Genomic DNA, 23,426 nt, shown 5'->3' with positions numbered 1-23,426 from the left:
CATGGCAAATTTCAGTGTTTATGAAGTGTGTGTGCTGGAGCCATACTTGAAGTAATTAACTTTTAGGGAAAAAATAAAAGCATGCAAATGTCAGCATTTACAACTCTAAACCTATCCCACGATGCTTGTATCTCTTTATTTTTTGGATGTGTCAACACAGAGTGGTCAATACAAGACTTTAGAGGGTTTCTAAACAGCTTTATCTTGTAAACACAGAAACAAGTGGATCCAAATGTTTGAGACTACAAGAGAAAATGCTTATATTTAGCATTTTTCTTATCCACTACACTAGTTTTCATTCCAAATGATATCATCAGCATAACAATTTGAAAATGTTACATTAATTTCAGATTTTTTAGTACAGTTGTGCTCAAAAGTTTGCATACACTTGGAGAACTGGTAATATATGTACCATTTTTAAAGAAAACATGAGTGAGCTGGCAAAACACATTTCTTTTATTTCTTATGGGATTCATATTCAACTGTAGGTTATAACAGAATGGCACAATCATAAAACAAAACATGGCAAAAAAAAAAAATAATAATAATAATAATAAAAAAAGATGAAATTACCCCTTTTCAAAAGTCTGCATACCCTTAGTTCTTAATACTGTGAATTGCCCCCTTTAGCATCAATGACAGCATGCAGTCATTTGTAGTAGTTGTCTATAAGGCCCCAAATTCTTGCAGGTGGCATAGCTGCCCATTTGTCTTGGCAAAATGCCTCCAGGTCATGCAAAGTCTTTGGTCGTCTTGCATGAACCGCACGTTTGAGATCTCCCCAAAGTGGCTCGATGATATTAAGGTCAGGAGACTGTGATGGCCACTCCAGAACCTTCACCTTTTTCCGCTGTAACCACTGGAGGGTCAACTTGGCCTTGTGCTTAGGGTCATTGTCATGCTGGAAAGTCCAAGAGCGTCCCATGCGCAGCTTTAGTGCAGAAGAAAGCAAATTGTCTGCCAGTATTTTCTGATAACATGCTGCATTCATCTTGCCATCAATTTTCACAAGATTCCCCATGCCTTTAGAGCTCACACACCCCCAAAACATCAGTGAGCCACCACCATGCTTCACAGTAGGGATGGTATTCTTTTCACTATAGGCCTTGCTGACCCCTCTCCAAACATAGCGCTTATGGTTGTGACTATTTTGGTCTCGTCACTCCAAATTACAGTGTGCCAGATGCTGTGAGGCGTGTCAAGGTGTTTTCGGGCATATTGTAACCGGGCTTTTTTGTGGCATTGGCGCAGTAAAGGCTTCTTTCTGGCAACTCGACCAAGCAGCTCATTTTTGTTCAAGTATCATCATATTGTGCTCCTTGAAACAACCACACCGTCTTTTTCCAGAGCAGCCTGTATTTCTCCTGAGGTTACCTGTGGGTTTTTCTTTGTATCCCGAACAATTCTTCTGGCAGTTGTGGCTGAAATATTTCTTGGTCTACCTGACCTTGGCTTGGTATCAAGAGATCCTCAAATTTTCTACTTCTTAATAAGTGATTTAACAGTACTGACTGGCATTTTCAAGGCTTTGGATATCTTTTTATATCCTTTTCCATCTTTATAAAGTTCCATTACCTTGTTACGCAGGTCTTTTGACAGTTCTTTTCTGCTCCCCATGGCTCAGTATCTAGCCTGCTAAGTGTATCCACGTGAGAGCTAACAAACTCATTGACTATTTATACACATACACTAATTGCAATTTAAAAAGCCACAGGTGTGGGAAATTAACCTTTAATTGCCATTTAAACCTGTGTGTGTCACCGTGTGTGTCTGTAACAAGGCAAAACATTCAAGGGTATGTAAAGTTTTGATCAGGGCCATTTGGGTGATTTCTGTTATCATTATGATTTAAAAAGGAGCCAAACAACTATGTGATTATAAATGGCTTCATATGATCACTATCCTTAAATAAAAGACCATTTTTTTGCATGATCAGTCATATGCCAAAATGTCACAATTTCTGCCAGGGCATGCAAACTTTTGAGCATAACTGTATTTGCTTTATGTCTCCCTTTTGCTCTAATATTCAAGCTGCATGCATTCAAGCTGACATGGACTCCACAATTTGGTGTAAAAGCTGATGATTCATCTTATCCAGCATGATTTGAAAAGCATCTTGAGTGGAAATCTGACCTTTTGTACAAAGGAGTTAACATGGTCAATGTCACAAATTTGCCTATTTTATAAGTGACCTTTAAAGATGCACTCAGCAATTATTTCCTCATTAAAGAAGTTTAACTCCTAAAGACATGAAGTGTAATTTTGCAATATCTGTAGGAAATCATGACCACTCACACTAAAATGAAGACTCCAGTCATATCAGTAACCTTATAAAAGCTGCTTTATTCTACATGGAAATGGTCCGCACATGGAGGCTGCCTTGTTAGAATGACATGACCAGCCGAATACTACTCGCTTAATCTCAGTAACCGTCCTGTTATTTGACATTTTCACTCATTGATTAAAGTAACCATGGCTGACTGCTACATTTCTACAATGATATCTGAAATGGAAAACTATTGATTTTAAATGATGCTGCATCCAAGCCACTAGGTGTCAGTGTAAGTCCAAGATGACACAAAGGCAAAAGTTACTGAGTGCACCTTTGCAAGGAATAGTTCACCCAAAAATTAAAATTCTCTCATTATTTACTCACCCTCATGCCATCCCAGATGTGTATGACTTCTGATGAACACAAACTAAGATTTTTAGAAGAATATATCAGTTCTGTAGGTCCATACAATGAAAGTGAATGGTGGCCAGACCTTTGAAGGTCCAAAAAGCACATACAAGCAGCATAAAAGTAATCCAGTGGTTAAATCCATATCTTCAGAAGCGATATGATAGGTGTGGGTAAACAACAGATCAATATTTAAGTCCTTTTTTTTTACTGTAAATCTCCACTTTCACTTTCACATTTTTCTTTTGTTTTGGTGATTTGCATTGTTTGTGCATATCGCCACATACTTAGCAGGGAGGAGAATTGATAGTAAAAAAAGGAATTAAATATTTACCTGTTTCTCATATCATATCGCTACCGAAGATATAAATTTTATACTCTTTATATGCTTTATGGACCTTCAAAGTTATGGCCACCATTAGCTTTTATTTTATGGACATACAGAGCTGAGATATTCTTCTAAAAATCTTTGTGTTCTGCAAAAGAAAGAAAGTCATACATATCTGTGATGCATGAGGGTGAGTAAATGATAAGAGAATTTTCATTTTTGGGAGAACTATACCTTTAAATATTTCTTATTCATCTTACATAATAATGTCTCTTTATTGTAACTTTTTTCAGAATCTTAAAACTGTTTATTTCCAGGTTTAAATTAGATTTTGAATCCCGGATTTTAAATGTGGATTTTTGGACCCCACTGTATGCTGGAGACTAAACTTGAAGATGTCAAATAATATAATCATGCTTAGTTAAGAACATTGTAAAAAATAAATGATTCTCATTCTGTATAGAATGGGCATCTTCCTAGACTAAACTGTTTTAGTTGTGGCATTCTGGAGCTAAACACCCTGCCCTTCACCTACTTCCATGTGGCCACAGCTGCTCTCACTTCCAGCTTTGGAAAATCCCCCATCACACGTCTACAGCTTTGATGTCACCACTTTGATGTTTCCAAAGCTTGTTTAAACATTGGTGGTAAAACGGACAATATCTCCATCATCAGTCTCTGTGATACCCATAACAATCATTGCCATCATGTCCACCTGGGAAGATCCAACTTACGAGTTCAGAAATCAAAATTACGACTTTAGTGATTTGTAAAAGAGACACATTGTACAATTTAATTCTGTCTAGTGCTAGTGCATTAAAATGAAGTGCACAGAATGTACAGTACATTATGTGTGTAACTGATACTTGTCTTTATCTGTGTAATTTTATCATTCTCATCCTGCCAAGAGAAAGTATATTCTGGCATGCTTTATCACTGTTCTTCATCAACAGTACACAAAATTCGTACATACTTAATTGTTCGGTCAACATTCATTTTCAACTTACTATTATCAATACCAATTAGTTTCTGCCATGATTCTTTCACAACTTTCTGGAACAAAAGTTAAGTATCTATCTAAATTCAAAATTGCATACTACCGTACTACTTTTCCTTTTCCTGTCATATAAAGTTACGTCAGAAATGGTTAGAATAATATGGTACTATACGATTCTGAATTTAGCCTATATCTTCCTTTTGCCCAGGCAAGAGTTTTGGGAAGTTCTGAATCATTTACCTCCACACCGTGAGTCTGTTTCATCAGCAGCATTTAGTTCGGAATACAATTTAACAGCTGACATGAGAATAGCATATTTTTTGGAGATGACAACAGTGTCATTATTCATCTGCCATGGAACTGCTTCTCCAGACTAATCTTTTGCAGCAAATTGAAGAAAAATGTAATTTGACCATCAATATCTCTAAAACTGAGGGCCTTTTCATTTTATCTTACAATAAAGAAACTCAGCAAAAGCAATGTGTAAATCTTCACTGTCTCTCCTTGACAGCATTTTGCATTCGATTACAGAAACTTAATTTTTAATATTTTACACCACCACTTTGATCCATCTTGCTGAATAACATAAATCTACATAAACAAAAATCTTCACTGAACTGTAATCAACCTCCAATAATACAAAAAATTGTTTACAGGATTTAGTTATTTATTTATTTATTTTGTTCTCCAGGAAAATATCCACACACCCTTAAAACAAGCTACTAAGTATAAAGTAAACTTGTGTAAATAATAAGACTTGTTTTTAGAGAACATACCTTGAAGTTCATTTTTCATATCCAACTGAAAAAAGTTTTTTTTTTTTTTACTGGTGGTTGTTGTTTTCATTCTATTGTAAAGCGACCTTGAGCTGTGGGAAAGGCGCTTAATAAATAAAACGTATTATTTTTATTTTGTTGTTTTAGGATGTTTTATTTTATTTTTTATTTTATTTTTAGATTTATTAAAGTTTAAAACAAGAAAAAAAAAAAAAAATGTGAATGCCAAAAACAATATGCCAGTGGTTAAAGGAAAATAAACTTAGTTTATTAACTTAATCTTATTTTACACACTGTTGTTTCTGAAATGTATCTTGTTTAAGAATATTTAGATATTTTAACTGAAATACAAGAAAAACTAAATTTGATTAATAAGGTTGAATTTGTTATCATTAACTACATTAGTTAACATAAACTAACAATGAACAACACTTTTACAGCACTTAAAGGTTAATTCCAATACATTTTTAATATTAAAATTTGTATATGTTAAAATTGGTTATTCGTTATGAACTAATGTGATCTAACAATGAACAATTGTATTTTTATCAACTAACATTAACATTAACCAAGATTAATAAATGCTGTAAAAATATATACTGTGCTTTGTTTGTTTACAATACCTAATACATTTACTGATGTTAACAAATAGAACCTTATTGTAGTGTTACCATTACTTTTTTATTTTGTATGCAGTTTCATTAACATGGCCTACCTGGAAACTGACAAAACTTTGAAATCAAAGTCATTTTGTTTATTAGTGCTACTTGCACTATTACAATTGCTCATACTTAAGGTTAGGCATTTTTCAGAACCTCTATTCCTAAGTATTACATTTAAATGAGTACCTTGTCCTTCACTGTTTGCCCTATATGGACATGAATGATACTTTAAATTGTGCAGCATGTGAAGGTGTACACTTATTTTTCAAAGCAATCAGACCTACAATTTTCGCCTGGTAGATGAAGAAACTGGCAAAACAAATCCCTGACACTGAAAAAGAGACTTAAGCCATATAAAGGGACCAGAATATCATTTAGGGTGGTCTTTTTTGCCTTAGGCCATTAAGCAACCACCAGAACACCCCAGCAACCACCTAGCAATGCCTTAGCATTGAACACCAGAACACCTAAGCAACAGCATAGCAACACAATGGCAACCACCCATCACATACACTAGCATCATGGTGCCGAGTTTTGTGTGGGTAAGCACCACTCACATTTTCTTCAGAGAATGTAAACATCACTGGCCTCTCTTTTTTCAAACTGAAGAGAAAGCCAAACAAATTCGACTGACACTGTGTAATCACAGGGAAGCCCACACAGACAACAGTGACCTTTTCACAAACACTAAAGCGTCTGTTCCCTAGACGAAGTACACTCATCTGCATTTCATTATCATTTGGTTCTGAGAGAAGACACACTGTTGTCTGCGTTTTGCCCTATACTGCCTGAGTGAGAAACTACAGAGACGGAACGTGTCACTTTTCAGTGCTGCATCATATAGACTCTGTCACACCAAATACTTGAGTTATACTTTATTCTGAAAGAAAAAGCGACTTTTACGACCCACTGTGACACACAGCTCTCACTTCACTCGTAGACAGACAGAGACAGAATTATAGAGAGACTGTTATCTTGTACAAGTCAGACTGTCTTGAATTTTAAAAATTCTTTCATTAAGTTAAGCAACATGGGGGAGCGAAATATTAAATATAATGTTATAATACAGGGAGCATTAATGTCTAAATTGTCTTATTGGTTTAACCATCGGGAGACAGTACGAAAATAAAGTCTCCATAAAAGCTAAAATTTTTGAAAAAAAAAATAATGTTTGCATAAGTCGTTTGGTATAATCTTTTATTTTTTATTTCTTTAAAAAAGGAATAAACTTTGTTTTAAAATATTGAAAAATCAAAGTCATGTGGTGTAACCAACATGTAGGTAGCTAATCTGTTGTCATGTCATGTGACAAAAAAAAAAAAAAAAAAAAAAAAAAAAGAGAGAGGACCCCTTTAAACCCTACGACTGTATGTAAAGTTTTGAAAAAATATACGATTTTTTGACTTTTTAAATGAAAAGGCACATTTTGTGCAGGTCAAACTGAATAACCCTAACACCCTGTCTACATCGGACGTGAGCGATGTCGTGTCGCGTTGCAGCGGCTTGAGGCTGTCTACACTTGACGCATCAAATATTCGGGACTCAAAAAGAAATTATATTTGTAAAAATAAAAAAAAATTAACTTTAAAAATTTGTGATTTTTAAAAGATTTCTCATTTTTATTATCTCAGACAACCTTATTTGTCAGTGATCCTACTTATATCTTCCTGTGACAGCAACGATCATGGAAATGGCGCAACTTGAATTTTTTCTGAAAGTTTCACATCGACCAAAGTCCACTAATAGTTACTTTTCCTATGAGTGCAAATACAGTACGTTGGTGACGGTGTGAGAGGTAAAGCATATTCTGTTTTTTAGGATTGCATTCCCCCCCCCCGGTTTTTACTTTGCTAAAGCACAGGAAAGACATGTCCCATTTCGCAAAATGGGAATCAAAGAGATCCTAGAGAGAAATCTGATACTTTTAAGATGATAAGAAGATGTTAATTAGATTGTGATGCTTTCCAGATGAAAAGATCTAAAACATCTCGGAGATGTACGTGTGCTATCTGGGATGTTGAGGGGTTGTGCATGCCTCCGGACATGAACACACAGAAAGCTAAAAGTTCCCTGACCAGCTTAATATTTACAAAATATTAAATGAGTAATATAATAAAATATTATATGAGTTTTAATAAGCTAGCTCATGTAATCTACCTCCTTGATGAAAAAGGCATGTAGAAAAATAATGTAAGATACACCAAACATACACACTTTTCTTAATTAATTTTATTAACCTCACAATAGCAAACTTTGCTAGCTATCTAGAAAAAAACGAGTTACCTTGGCGTTGTCAAATTTACAATTGTGAGTTGCCACATACTAAAGCCATTTGACCAGCACGGTTTAATCCGGTGACAAATCCGGGCCGGGAACGGTTTATAATTGTACCGTACCAAACCATGTTCAAGTGGAAATGCTACTGAAACTGTTACTCATCACACTCAGAACGTGGAGGAAAAGTGACTTATGTGATTTTTTTTACAGTGACATTTTGGGTGGTACCTTGAGGTCTGATTGGTTAAACCTATGGCAATTTGTGTCAGCGCTGTACACAGAGATTTTTAATCTGGGTTAGTAAAGTTTTTACATAAAAAAGAGGTTGACAGTACAACTTAATGCAACAGAAGGCAGGGTCATACACTATTTTTAATTTGGGACCCTGTTTTAAGAAAGCAATGCTTACACCAAAAACAGCAAGACATGAAACAAAGACATCCATCTGATGCATACCTGATGTAGCTTGACTATAACTGCTCATGTAAAGGTACTGACTGTAACAATCAGCCGAGACTGAAAAGAGGGATTTGTGCAGGGAGATAGAGGGATGGAGAAATGCAGAGGAGAGATGAAAGAACTATGAGCTGTGTGATTCTGGGCAGGTTGAGAGCGTACTGCTGGGAGATTGGCCACTCTCTCTCTCTCTCCTCTCTGTTTTACAGTCTACAGATCAGTCGCTGGGCTGTGAATCTCTTCTCACAGGATGGAAGTAACAGATCTGTCACTGCGCACAGAAGTGAACCGCATCAAACACCGCATCAGGAGACTTGTAGTCAAGTGAGTGAGAAACACTCTCTACTGCACTTTAAACACACACTCTCAGAGAAATTAGAGAACTGAGTATTTATATTACTGGAGAAATAATCAAGAACAAAGTGTGCTCCTGTTAAGCTTTGCAGAAAGGGTTTATAAACTTTGATTTTGGCTACAGAAAGACATTATTGTCTAAGAAGTAAATGCTGGTCCTATCTATGGCCACACACAGCAGCTAAATTCAAAGCTTAAAGGGATATTTCATAGAAAAATGAAAATTTGTAATGATTTACTTACTCTCAGGTTGTTCCAAACCCATATGACTTACTTTCTTCTGTAAAACACAAAAGTTTCCATAAAAACATGAATGGTGACTGAGACTAACACACTACCTAACATCTCTTTTTGTGTTCCATGGAAGAGAGAAAGTCATACGGGTTTGGAATGACATGATGATAAGTAAATTATGACAGAATTGACATTTTTAGGTGAACTATCCCTTTCAAGAGGCCTTTCTTGCTGTAGGGCTTCCTTTAAGCCCAGGCTTAGATGAACATTCAGAGCACAGCATGCTTCTCTGTTCACCGACGGCTCCACAGAAGAACCACTCAAAGCCTGACACTCACAGAACGCTGCTACTTCAGCTGTGTAATAATAAAGACACCCACTGAAGATTCACCAGAGCAGTCAAGGAACAACAGAAAGAAGAAATGTGAAACAATAACAGTAGAGAAGTGTTCTTTAGTACATTATTTTAAATTAAAACTGAAAACATTTCTTTTGACAGAAAGTTGGACCACTAATTGACTGGCAGCGAAAATGTCTAAATGTTTAATAAAACAGGAACTTCATAATGCTCGAATATGAGGTCTACAGAGAGGTCCCGTCAACCTCAGAGTATAAAAGAATATATTAAAATTAAATTAACATTAATATATGAGTTCTTACAGCAAGACTTGAGATTCACAAAAACATTAATGCTCTGACTTATTAGTCTGTGGATAAGAGGAAGAGGAAGATGAGGAGGAACAGGAAAAGAAGCAAAAGATGGAAACAGTGAGGCAGATGAGATGAAAATGAAACTAAATGAAGATATTTTCTATGCGATAGATGGACGTCTTTGACCGTTGCTCTGAATCTCGCAGTTTTTTTGAGCATATCAAATTTTTAGACGCTGTGTTAAGTAAAAAAAAATAAAAAAATAAAAAAAACATCAACTCGAGAAATTAATCTTGAAACATCTGGGTTCTGTTCTATTTGTGGTGCTGCATCTAGCTTTTTTAGCACAAGGACACGTTTGGTGTGGATGGACCCTAAGTTGTGTATTGGACCGGTTCATTGAATAAACTTTCCGAACCAACTGAACCAACTGAAATGAATCAAACTTCCAAACTTCCCTACTTGAGAGATAACAGCCTTATGATGCTATATCAGAAATTAGTTTAGAATGGAAATGTGTCTAGAATCTAGACTCCACATTCAATAGTTCCGAGGCCCTTTTTAGTCTAACTCGAATCAGTTAGTTCAATCAATTACCTTCACACTAAACATCCCTGAGCTGAAACACACTATATTAGGAGACAGATTAAACAGTACCCACGTAATCACCTGTAAAGTCAAAAACTCTATAATTTTTTCTCAGCTCTACTGAGTTTGATTCAGCTGTAGACTCAGGTATAGTGTGCAATAACATTTGCCCATCGGTTGTGGTACTTGGCATCAACCCACATGAAGCAGCTGACTAAACAAAGACTAAAACTGCAAAAATACAAATCAATACCTATTATACCACTATAGTGGTTTGAAGAAATGATCTCCTATTCTAACTTGGCCTTTAGATAATGATTCAATCTCTGTTGTTACTCTGCTGTCAACAGATCTCACCCATCATCTCCCAGCCAATCATGTCTTCCATCTGCAGCACTAAGCCGCCAACATGAGGGAGCTGACACAGGCATTACCATGGATACACTTTTGAGCTCAGCTATCAGACTTTGAGAGTTTTACAGCACAGAAATATGTTTGTGTTATTGTCTAACTGTGGTGATAGACTACTCCGTTTTAGAGCGAGAAAGAGAGAGGAACATGTAACAGCGTTCATGATAGATTTTGTTTTCCCAGAGGCATCTGCTGAGAAACTGCGACTTTAGACCAAGTAATAAGATTAGAGCCCAACAAAAACCCTCTTCAACTGGAATAAATCTACATGTCAGCATGAGTTTAGCTACTCCAGAAAAAAAGATACTTTCTTTCCTTCAAATGCTTGATAAATGAATCCCATCTATTTTTAAACACAGAAAAATATACACAAAAACACTGGCTGTCTGTTTAGCGAGAGCACAGTAAATCTTTTTTTGTAGCCTTAAGGGATGTGAGTTATGGAGATGTTGTGCTCTGATTCACAAATGCACACCTATTGTAGAGCTACAACACAGCAACTGGACCTAATCTTTATCCACATATATCTCTTGAAAATGTCTGCCATCTACTATACTTTTATACTATACTATCCTTTTATAGTTCTATACTAGAACTACACTTTTAGTCTGTGCGAGACAGACTTTTGGAGTGGGCGAAGGTCAACTTTTTCATAGGAATTTTTATTGTTAATGTAGCGAAATCCGTGGAGATTTTTCTCAGACAGCCTTATTGTCTTTTGGCTCCCTTAGTGAAGTTAGTTAACACCAATTCATAAAAATATATTTTTTTTAAATATTATACACCTTGTGACCTAAATCTATAAAAATGTATAAATAATGGCAATACCAATGTTTTATTGATGTACAGTTCAATAATTCTTGCAATAGTTACCTACCCAGAATAATGTGACTTTTGTTTACGAGAGTCTATTTGGTGGTGAGTAAAAATAAATGCTAACTTGTAATCAAACTTTTGTGTTTATTGAAATGTTCTTCGGCCCATGCGAATGAGACTTTTGTTGGCGAGCATCTATTTGCTGGCAGGTAAAAATGCACACTAACTTGTAATCAAACTTTTGTGGTTATTGAAATGTTGTTCGACCCAGGCAAATACGACTTCCGTTTACGGCCATCAGTTTGGAGGCGGGTAAAAATATGCACTAACTTGTAATCAAACTTTTGTTTTTATTGAAATGTTGGTCGGCCCAGGCGAATGCAACTTTTGTTTGCGAGCTTCTATTTGGTGCCCGGTGAAAATATGCACTAACTTGTAATTTAACTTTTTTGGTTATTGAAAAGTTGTTCAGCCCAAGTGAAAGCAACTTTTGTGTGAGAGCATCTGCTTGGTGGCGGGTAAAAATATGCACTAACTTTTAATCAAACTTTTGTGTTTATTGAAACATTATTCTGCCAAGGCAAATGTGGCTTTTGTTTGCGAGAGTCTATTTGGTGGCAGGTAAAAATATGCACTAACTTGATATTAAACTTTTGTGTTTATTGAAACGTTGTTCGGCCCAGGCGAATACAACTTTAGTTTGCAAGCTTCTATTTGGTGGCAGGTAAAATACACACTAACTTGTAATCAAACTTTTGTGTTTATTGAAACGTTGTTCGGCCCAGGCGAATGCAACGTTTGTTTGCAAGCTTCTATTTGGTGGTGGGTAAAAATACACACTAACTTGTAATTGAACTTTTGTGGTTATTGAAACATTGTTCAGCCCAGGCAAATGCGGTTTTGTTTGCACAGTTCTATTTGGTGGCGGGTAAAAATATGCACTAACTTGTAATGAAACTTTTGTGTTTATTGAAATGTTGTTTGGCCCAGGCAATTGCAACTTTTTTTTGCGAGCGTCTATTTGGTGGCTGGTAAAAATATTCACTAACTTGTAAATGAACTTGTGTAGTTATTGAAATGTTGTTCAACCCAGGCAAATGCTACTTTTGTTTGCATACTTTTTTTTGCAAACTTTTGTTTGCAAGCATCTATTTGGTGGTGGGTAAAAATATGCACTAACTTGTAACTCTAACTTTCGTGGTTATTGAAATGTTGTTCGAAAATGTTGTTAATATGTGGAAATAAACTGTTTATCCTATACATTTCTTAAAACCACATTGCAATTCATCCACGGACTGCTAATACTCGGTTCTAATGCACAGTTGGACCAAACATCACGCTACAGACTTAAGCACTCATTGATGGCAGCTATCGAGTTCACCTAGCAAAGAAAAGCTCATTGGTTCTGACTTACAGGTGCATCTCAATAAATTAGAATGTCATGGAAAAGTTCATTTATTTCAATAATTCAACTCAAATTGTGAAACTCGTGTATTAAATAAATTCAGTGCACACAGACTGAAGTAGTTTAAGTCTTTGGTTCTTTTAATTTGATGATTTTGGCTCACATTTAACAAAAACCCACCAATTCACTATCTCAAAAAATTAGAATACATCATAAGACCAATAAAAAAAAAACATTTTTAGTGAATTGTTGGCCTTCAGGAAAGTATGTTCATTTACTGTATATGTACTCAATACTTGGTAGGGGCTCCTGTTGCTTTAATTACTGCCTCAATTCGGCGTGGCATGGAGGTGATCAGTTAGTGGCAGTGATGAGGTGGTATGGAAGCCCAGGTTTCTTTGACAGTGGCCTTCAGCTCATCTGCATTTTTTGGTCTCTTGTTTCTCATTTTCCTCTTGACAATACCCCATAGATTCTCTATGGGGTTCAGGTCTGGTGAGTTTGCTGGCCAGTCAAGCACACCAACACCATGGTCATTTAACCAACTTTTGGTGCTTTTGGCAGTGTGGGCAGGTGCCAAATCCTGCTGGAAAATGAAATCAGCATCTTTAAAAAGCTGGTCAGCAGAAGGAAGCATGAAGTGCTCCAAAATTTCTTGGTAAACGGGTGCAGTGACTTTGGTTTTCAAAAAACACAATGGACCAACACCAGCAGATGACATTGCACCCCAAATCATCACATGCTGTGGAAACTTAACACTAGACTTCAAGCAACTTGGGCTATGAGCTTCTCCACCCTTCCTCCAGACTCTAGGACCTTGGTTTCCAAATGAAATACAAAACTTGCTCTCATCTGAAAAGAGGACTTTGGAACACTGGGCAACAGTCCAGTTCTTCTTCTCCTTAGCCCAGGTAAGACGCCTCTGACGTTGTCTATGGTTCAGGAGTGGCTTAACAAGAGGAATACGACAACTGTAGCCAAATTCCTTGACATGTCTGTGTGTGGTGGCTCTTGATGCCTTGACCCCAGCCTCAGTCCATTCCTTGTGAAGTTCACCCAAATTCTTGAATCGATTTTGCTTGACAATCATAAGGCTGCGGTTCTCTCGGTTGGTTGTGCATCTTTTTCTTCCACACTTTTCCTTCCACTCAACTTTCTGTTAACATGCTTGGATACAGCACTCTGTGAACAGCCAGCTTCTTTGGCAATGAATGTTTGTGGCTTACCCTCCTTGTGAAGGGTGTCAATGATTGTCTTCTGGACAACCTTCAGAGCAGCAGTCTTCCCCATGATTGTGTAGCCTAGTGAACCAAACTGAGAGACCATTTTGAAGGCTCAGGAAACATTTGCAGGTGTTTTGAGCTGATTAGCTGATTGGCATGTCACCATATTCAAATTTTTTGAGATAGTGAATTGGTGGGTTTTTGTTAAATGTGAGCCAAAATCATCACAATTAAAAGAACCAAAGACTTAAACTACTTCAGTCTGTGTGCACTGAATTTATTTAATACACGAGTTTCACAATTTGAGTTGAATTACTGAAATAAATGAACTTTTCCACGACATTCTAATTTATTGAGATGCACCTGTATAGGTAATTTTCTTTCAGCACAACCACTTAGAACAGTGGTTCTCAACCAGGGGGCCGGGACCCACTAGGGGGCCTCAGCACACTTCCAAGGGGGCCTCAAGAGGACTTAAAATGAATTAAAAATAAGAAATATTAAAATAATCCTACTTAATTAAAATGCTAAAGAATACTTTAAGATGTATGCCTATGAATTATAAACAGACTCTTTCTGAAACTTCTAGAGTAAAAAAGTATCCATGATTAATTATTTTAATCAGACACATCTAGTTTCGGGTGAGGGGGACTTCAAATATTGTCTTGGACAGTGGGGGGCCTTGGAGTCTAAAAGGTTGAGAACCACTGACTTAGAGAACACAGAGAAAACACCCACACAGAGGGGGGTGGAACACTGGCTGAAATACGCTGTTTCCTGTGGCCGCCACGTGTGTGTTTTTGTCAGCTAAGGCTGCCAACGCTCTAAACACTGTGTTGAAGCAGCATTTATGAGACCAAAAGCTGTATATGAGCTCATTTCATACACAGTAATTAAGAAACCAAGTGATCAGAGAGTTGTTGTTGGTCTATACCGTCTTTAACTTTCATTGTTTCAGATATATACACAATCGCTCTTGTTTCAAATCCTATTGTGCTGCCTATTTTAAGGCATCATAGGAATGCTCCTTTATTTACCAATTGATAATGAAGTATTAATTGTCTTACCTTAAACACAAACATCTCCCTTCTGAGGATGGCTAGAGTATTAAAGCCACCGTCACAGATGTCTGGCTTAGCGTTCGGGTGCATTGGTTTGTCGCCAGTTGGTATTCGTGGGGGCCGCGTCTGCCTGTCGTTTTTGCGTGGATCTACGGGTGGGTGTGAGCGGGCGGGTGGGACTGTCGGTAGAGGTCTTGTAGGCTGAGAAAGTTTATCTGGAGGTCCTGGAATGAAAGAAATAAAGAGAAAGAGACATTTACTATCAAATGGTTGAAATTGTTTAATTGCTTAAAAAAGTAACAGAAAAGCTCTTCTCAACAAGCCTCATGATTAAATACATACGGTTAGGGTTTAACTGAAGTATTATCCTTATGCTTAGGGGTTTTGCATTAGCCAGCATCACTAATAAAGCAATAAGCCACTCAAGATTACCAGGGTAAAATGGCTGGATAAAAATATATAATACAACAGATGTGCAGTCATGTGCAGGTGTGCATTTATCTGCTATTTTGCAGCGGCTTCCATTTAATTTTTTTTAAATATATATATATATTTTTTTTTCAGTTTTCTAAATGTTAGTAGAATAATATTTAAAGGTTAGCAAAACATTCCTGAAAACTTCCTAAAAACTTATTACAGCAACTTCTTTAAAAGTCTCATGCTCAGAAAAAAGGGGGGAAAATTTTGTTTAAAGGATGTAAATACAATTTTGCATTAAAAATGTTTTTATAACATTGTAAGGAATTTTATTGAATACTTAAAACATCATAAGAAAGTTTCATTTATGCTATTTTTTTAACAATGTCTGTTCCTAACCTTACATAACATTAGCCAAAGTTGTTGCAACATTCTCTTTTAGATAAGGTAGTTATCCAATCAGATTTCAGAATCAAAACTATTCTTTTAATAATATTTGTTTGAGCTTTTAGTCAAGCGTCCTTACAAGATGTCAATTACAGTACATTGTAAACCTCTATTATCTTTGGACTCATTATCATTGTACAAAAAGAGGCTGACCTTCACTGAAGACTTCAGGCTGTTAGCACAGACAGATTTTTGTTTGCGTAACATGCTATAATCTGACTGATTAGAAGTCAGCCTCTGTGAAAATCAGCAATGTGCATGAGTAATCGACTAATCGAGTACTCGCTCTGCACCAGCTATTTGAAAATTAATAATACTACTCAAATATCAAATTGATTTTTCTTTGTGCATTTGCGCTGAATATTGTACTTTCTCTCTAAATCACTCACCAGATCTCACAGTTACAATGCTGTGGATGTGTATCGTCGAGGTGTTGGATGAGAGAAGTTATGATGGCATCTCTGCTTTTGAAAGCAAAGCCTAGTGTAGCAATAGCAATACATGTAATTAGGGTTGCTCCGATACCTAAATTTTGGCTTTGGTACGATACCAGCCCTGGTACCTCGGTATCGATACTAACTCGATACTTAGGCAACAAATAAAAAAAAAAAGACATATTTTTTATGAAATTACACAGAAAATTACTTGTCTAAAAGAGCTGCATAAAGTCTTATAGTTACAAATGATGCCTTTTCTGTTTTAATTTTTCTGGATTCCATGTTAAATGTTTTAATTAAATGTTATGATCCAATTGTGTTTAATCAAATACATACTGTACAGTTTTATTCAAATGAAAATATAATATTTTTCAATAACATATTGTATTAACCTTCCGGGGTCGACGGACGCGCCGGCACGTCCTGCTGGATTTTTTCCTCATAACAGCGGAAACAACTTAAATACTCTGTCATTTTTGGGCATACAGATAAGTGTAAGACATCATTAGAGACTATAAAGGGTCTACTTTTATTTGTGTACACACAATATCAACAAAACCTTGTGATTTTATAAAATAAAGAAAATAAACAGGGTGCGCTTTCAGCCGTCTCTGTCTCCACGAGCATCTTTCTGAAACACGTCACAAAAATGAACTGAAACTCTGCGAACACTTATCACACAAACATGAAACATATGTCTAAAGAAAGCTTTAAAATGTCTACTTTTAAATAAAACAATTCAAATTTAAAACAAATATTCTCCTGCAATGTAATCTGTATGAAACAAAGTGATGTACAGTTTCTCCTGGCTCAGCTAATTATCCCTAATGTGATCCCACCCACCAGCAGAGCGCACTATTCATACGGTAATATGCTGAGGCGATCAATGCAAATGGTAAACGCCCCCAACAATGCCTTAAAAAGCATCAAGTTCATTCACTTTTCTGCACGTTTGGAAGATGGCATGCTACACAGGTGAGGAAGCTCCTGGATAGTGATGAAGAGTTCACATTTTCTTCAGAAGAAGAGTGGGAATCCGACGAGGAACGTTTGCATTTTGAAAGCGACTTGATCAAGCCGAGGAGACAATTTCGGATGAGTAAGTCTTTACTTACATTAGCTGACATGCTATTTTATATAAACATGAACATATTTTACTAGTTGGACTATTTCCAGACTTGCCAGCCAGGATTCAGCGTATTGAAATTTGAAATATGTCATAATAGGCAAGTTTTAGTTACATATAAATGTTGTTTTAGCTAAAGCAGGTTTTTAAATTGTATGCTGTATGATATCAATATGATATGTAATATGATATAAAAACAATATGAATGTTTAGATTATATTTTAACTAGTGTTTATGCTGCCTCATTATCATCAACGAAGCTTGTGCTTGCAAATATCTGTTTGGGTGTAAATATGTAAAATGTGCTGTAAATATGCCCATATTAGAAAATCAGCATATTAGAATGATTTCTGAAGGATCATGTGACACTGAAGACTGCAGTAATGATGCTGAAAATTCAGCTTTGATCACAGGAATAAATTTCATTTTACAATATATTCAAATAGAAAACAGTTATTTTAAAATGTAGAAGTATTTCACAATATCACTGTTTTTGCTGTATTTTGGATCAAATAAATGCAGCCTTGGTGAGCAGAAGAGACTTATTTTAAAAACATTTAAAAACTCTTACAGATCTAAAACTTTTAAACGGTAGTGTAGGTCGAAAGTTTTTAAGTAAAGTCTTTATGTAAAGAAAATGTATAGTCAGATTACTTCTTTTAACTTAAACTTGATTTTGTGAATAAGCTACAAACAGTACATTCAATCATTAAGTCTCCTCACATACATTCTCTCTCAGGGGAGGGGTCTTTGTCTCCTCAGGTGTGAATCACATCAATATTCATGATCATCCACGCCTCCTCGCATATGACCTTTCTAACACTAAAAGTGTCTTACAAAAGTTAAATGACTATATTGTTTTGTACGAATGAGTGATCAGGATGGTTTTCACATCATTTTTGTAGCAAAAACTCTAGGTTACAAGATCCAGTTCTCAAAAGTCTTGTGAACCAATGTTTAGTGTGTTATATGGCCTTATTTCAGTGACTTAAATTTTTTATTTTTATTTTCAAAAACCATGCATAAACATTATTTTCTAAAAAATACAAACATGTACATACATGTTGTTCACATATTATTGTAGCCCAGTTTGTGCTGAATACAGTGTTATCAGACTTTTGCCATTAATATGTTTTTAAGCAACTGAAAAAAGCACAAATGTCAAGGCATGTCAAAACATCTCCAGGGTCCAAAACACCCTCAGACCCGAGAGGATTAATGAAAACATTAAATGAAAACAATCTGATTACCTGAGGCAAAAGGCTGTCATGGCTAATACTAATAATATAACCATTTAATATTATATTATTGTTACTATGAGTATTATTGAGACTGCTTTGAATATTACACTTTTATGCAGTAGTAATACTTTTCTGTCGAAATGTCTTCAATTTCACGCAACCAATTGAACAGAGCTCTCATTTCAGCTGGACTTTTATTTTGAAAAATATTTGAAGTTCTTCCTGTGTGTGAAGAGTTTGTTATATCAAGCTTCCCGCGACTCACAAGCTGAAATCTCGACCTGCAATGGAGAAAGAGTTTGTGTGTGTTCGTGTGCGTGCCTGTGTGTGTGTGAAGGAGATGACAGGGCAGAGAGGCACCTCTTATTCATACTGTGACACACAGTGCATGTGACTGTATATTATTTCATTAAATGAAATCCTTCTGCTGTTTAATGATCACACTTGGCCATATAGATGCTTTTTTATTATTATTTTCAAATGGTCTTTGATTTCATCTCAAAACTCTCACATTACATTAAATTTTGCTAATGGCAGCATACTTTAATATGGTACCAAAATTAACAACAAGATGATTGTACTGTTTAAAAATGTTTGGTATCGCGATACGTCATTTGTTTATTCATTAGTATTCGGTTCTTGTTCATTCGAAGAAATTGGGAAGTGGTATGAGAAACTCGGAAGCTTATCAGACCAGTATATGTGTATGTGCATGAAATATCTAAACACAGACAGAGTGCATTTTATAAAAAGTCAACATTTTAACCACTTTTTTTTTCTGAAAAATAACATGTGAAATTATAAAAATATGGTGGCATTTATGTAGACTCATAGTGTATGTATGTGTATTACCCTAATGCCGTCAGCATTGGTTTCTATGTTTCTAAGCTCTGGGTGAGTGCAAATGTTTTTTACTTTTACATTTTTATTTTTAGTAAAGCATATTGTGCATGTAATTTTTTTTCCCAAAATAAAAGCATAGTTTTTTAAAAGTTACGTTAGTTTGAAACCATTCTTGGTAACGTTTGTGAAAAAAACTAAATATACACTGATCAGCCACAACATTAAAACCACTGACAAGTGTAGTGAATAACATTTATTATATCGTTACAATAGCACCTGTCAACAGGAGGGATATATTAGGCAGCAAGTGAACAGTGAGTTCTTGAATTTCATGTGTTGGAAGCAGGAAAAATGGGCAAGTGTAAGGATCTGAGCGACTCTGACAAGGGTCAAATTGTGATGGCTAGACGACTGGGTCAGAGCATCTCCAAAATGGCAGGTCTTGTGGGGTGTTCCCAGTATGCAGTGCTTAGTACCTACCAAAAGTGGTCCAAGGAAGGACAACCGGCGTATGGGGCTGCATAGCTGCAGACCGGTCAGAGTGCCCATGTTGACCCTTGTCCTCCACCGAAAGCACCTAACATGGGCATGTGAGCATCAGAACTGGACCATGGAGCAATGGAAGAAGGTGGCCTGGTCTGATGAATCACGTTTTCTTTTAGATCATGTGGATGGCCGGGTGCATGTGTGTTGGAAGAGATGGCAGCAGGGATGCATTATGGGAAGAAAGCAGGCAGGCGGAGGCAGTGTGATGCTTTGGGCAATGTTCTGCTGGGAAACCTTGGGTCCTGGTATTCATGTGGATGTTACTTTGACACGTACCACCTACCTAAAGATTTTTGCAGACCACGTACACCCCTTCATGGCAGTGGTATTCCCTGATGGCAGTGGCCTCTTCCAGCAGGATAATGCGCCCTGCCACACTGCAAAAATTGTTCAGGAATGGTTTGAGGAACAAAGACAAAGGACAAAGAGTTCAAGGTGTTGACTTGGCCTCCAAATTCCCCAGATCTCAATCCGACTGAGCATCTATGGGATGTGCTGGAACAACAAGTCCGATCCATGGAGACCCCACCTCGCAACTTACAGGACTTAAAGGATCTGCTGCTAACATCTTGGTGCCAGATACCACAGGACACTTTCAGAGGTCTTGTGGAGTCCATACCTCGACGGGTCAGAGTTGTTTTGGTGGGACGAGGGGGTCCTACATGATATTAGGCAGGTGATTTTAATGTTGTGGCTGATTGGTGTAAATGTCACGTGTGTCGTACTTGTTATTTTTAACTTTGTTTTAATTTACGAGTAATTGATTACTCATTTATTGTGGTTTAAAGTCCTTGACTAAAAAATTACTCGAAAATGCCCATCCCTAGTGAAAATGAATAAATCATTTTAAGAATGAATCAGCCAAGATGATCACATGACAGGATTAGCAGGAGAGTTACTCCTCCAGTGATGTGTGCTGCCCACGAGACCACAGTGAGGAGCCACTGTCACTAATAAAATCTTCAGAAATAGCGCAAGTATTACAGCCCTACACATTACATAACACAGGGTGAACAAGAGAGAGGGCTAGATTCAGACAGGCAGACAAATAGATAAATACCATAGAGAGATTAATTTCAAAGCTGATTTATGCTGGTTAGATATAGCCATGCTGTTAACCATCAAAACTGATGGTTAATGATTATGAAGCTGGTGAAGTTGATGAACCAACATGGTCTTCCTTGGTCAACCAAGGAAGTCTTGCTGGTTAGGCTAGTTCAGAGGGCTGCTGGTATTTTCAATGTCTCATGAAAGCAGAAGAGAGCCTGCAGGCCTGAGACACAAGGAAGATCTTACCGTAAATTTTCTGGATGCCCTGCAAGTCGTCTTGTGGCAGTCTGAAGTTCTCTGTGTCCATGTACTGGTAGAAAGGTGCCATGATGGCAGTGGGGTCATTGGAGTGCTCCAGGCCTAACGCATGACCCAGCTCGTGTACCGCAACCAGGAAGAGGTCGTTCCCTACAGACACAAAAACACCAACAAATCTATAAAACTTAGACACTTTCAAACTTTCAAACCCATTAAATTACTATAAAATTGACTGAATTATTGGGGTAAATGTATAATATTTGCATATTTGCAAGGCTTTTTGTGTTTAAATTACACTACTTAAAAAGGTATTGCAATTAATCATATCCCCGGACACTAATATAGAAGAATTTTCCTTCCATCGGAGCAATTCAAGCTTGAAGTACCACCTGTTCCCTATCTGTCACTTACTCAATGTTGTGTCGATGTAGTGACACTAGGGGTCACTCTTGGTAGCCCCAAACACCTCTGCTTTTTGAAAAAAGGCCAATGGGAATTGGCGAGTGGAATTTGCATGCCACTTCCCCGGACATACAGGTATAAAAGGAGCTGGTATGCAACCACTCATTCACATTTTCTCTTCAGAGCTGAGCGGTTGCATTCAGTGCACTGAATTCAATTTCTCCCTACCATTCACCTCAAACTGCTGGATTTAAGGCGCATTTCAGCGGCTTCTCCCCCTCTGCACATGGAGTGCAGAGAACGCCCCTGGGTGCTTCGGCAGAACAAAACAAAAGAGTATATTCTAAAAGAATTCTAAATGAATGGTACAAACGGAACGTCTTTTTAAAGATGCCTTTCCGTTTGTGTGTTATTCCTGGTTGCGGTCGTTATCTCTCCGCTTCTGACGCTGCCCACGCAGAGACATCGTTCATGGATGGGTCTTGTCCTCATTGCGAGAACATGACCATGGCAACGTTGCGGTTGCGGCTTGCCTTCATAAGAGAGCAAGCCACCCCAGCGGCTCCCCGCATCGGTCCTTCTACCTACAGGTATGAGGCCACATCAGTTAGCACTGGGGGCGATTTGGGGACTTGAATGGGAGCACCTCCACTGGGTAACCCCCCACAGACCTCCCATTCCTCAGCATGCTCACAGGGCTCTCGGATGAGACCGCCGGCTCATCTCAGGGTGAGTTCGACCTCTTATTCAGAGCCCAGGAAGACGATGAGCTATCGAGCGCAGCATCGGAGAGCGGGCTCGTCCAGTCTGACGTGGAGGCTTCGGCTGGGTTTCCTCCTTCGGGTATGGTCGCCCAGTCTCAGGCCTATGCGGAGATGACGGACATGCTTTCACGGGCAGCCACGAGCATCGGGCTAGAGTGGAACCTTCCACTCTCCCCTGAACCCTCGCTGCTCGATGATTGGTTCCTGGGCCCAGAGCGCCTCTCACGGCCATGCCCCACCCCGGTCCCTTTCTTACCAGAAGTGCATGAGGAGCTGACAAGATTGTGGGGGGCACCTTTTACTACCTGATCCCGATCTTTCAGCTCCCCCGCTCTCACTACCCTCAATGGTGGGGCGGCCAAGGGATATTCGGTGATCCCCCAGGTGGATAAGTTGCTCGCGGTGCTCTTTCCCCCGCAGAGCGCCACCACCTGGTGCAGGCACCCGAAGCTCCCATCCAGGGCCTGTAGGTTTACGTCATCCCTGGCGACTAAGGCCTACAGTGCCGCTGGACAAGCCGCCTCCGCCCTGCACATCATGGCTCTCCTGCAGGTACACCAAGCCAAGGTGCTAAAAGAGCTGCACGAGGGTAGTTCTGACCCGGGATTGATGCAGGAACTGCGCTCGGCAACCGACCTCGCTCTCCAGGCGATGAAGGTCATGGCGCGGTCTCTCGGGCAGGCGATGTCCACCCTGGTGGTCCAGGAGCGCCATCGTTGGCTTGACCTTGTCGAGATGAGAGAGGCTGACAAGGCACGGTTCCTTGACGCCCCCATTTCCCAGGTTGGCCTGGTCGGCGACACCGTCGAGGACTTTTCCCAGCAGTTCTCAGTGGTGAAGAAGCAGACGGAGGCTATACAGCACATCCTGCCCTGGCGCGGCTCAAGACCCCACACCCCGTCTGCTCGTCGCCAAGGGTGTCCTCCTGCAGCAACAGCACCGGCTCCGCCGCAGCCCGCCCCCCACAGCCCGACCC

The 23,426-nt window shown here is 38.2% G+C and overlaps 1 protein-coding gene across 3 annotated transcripts in view; it reads right to left on the bottom strand.

The window, feature by feature from the left end:
* LOC127431808 (matrix metalloproteinase-16-like) overlaps positions 1-23,426 on the bottom strand; it is an 88,294-nt gene that overhangs the window by 12,018 nt on the left and 52,850 nt on the right. For all 3 annotated transcript variants that reach the window (XM_051682377.1, XM_051682378.1, XM_051682379.1), the window contains 2 exons: positions 21,273-21,434; positions 14,926-15,143 (listed from right to left, as the gene is read on the bottom strand). In XM_051682377.1, the coding sequence (XP_051538337.1) occupies positions 14,926-15,143; positions 21,273-21,434 (380 nt within the window). The remainder of the gene's footprint in view (positions 1-14,925; positions 15,144-21,272; positions 21,435-23,426) is intronic.

The sequence above is a fragment of the Myxocyprinus asiaticus genome, chromosome 41 (genome assembly GCF_019703515.2).
Source record: "Myxocyprinus asiaticus isolate MX2 ecotype Aquarium Trade chromosome 41, UBuf_Myxa_2, whole genome shotgun sequence".
NCBI classification, from domain to species: Eukaryota; Metazoa; Chordata; class Actinopteri; order Cypriniformes; family Catostomidae; genus Myxocyprinus; species Myxocyprinus asiaticus.
The sequence above is the reverse complement of the archived record's forward strand: the minus strand, read 5'-3'. Positions and strand labels throughout refer to the sequence as shown.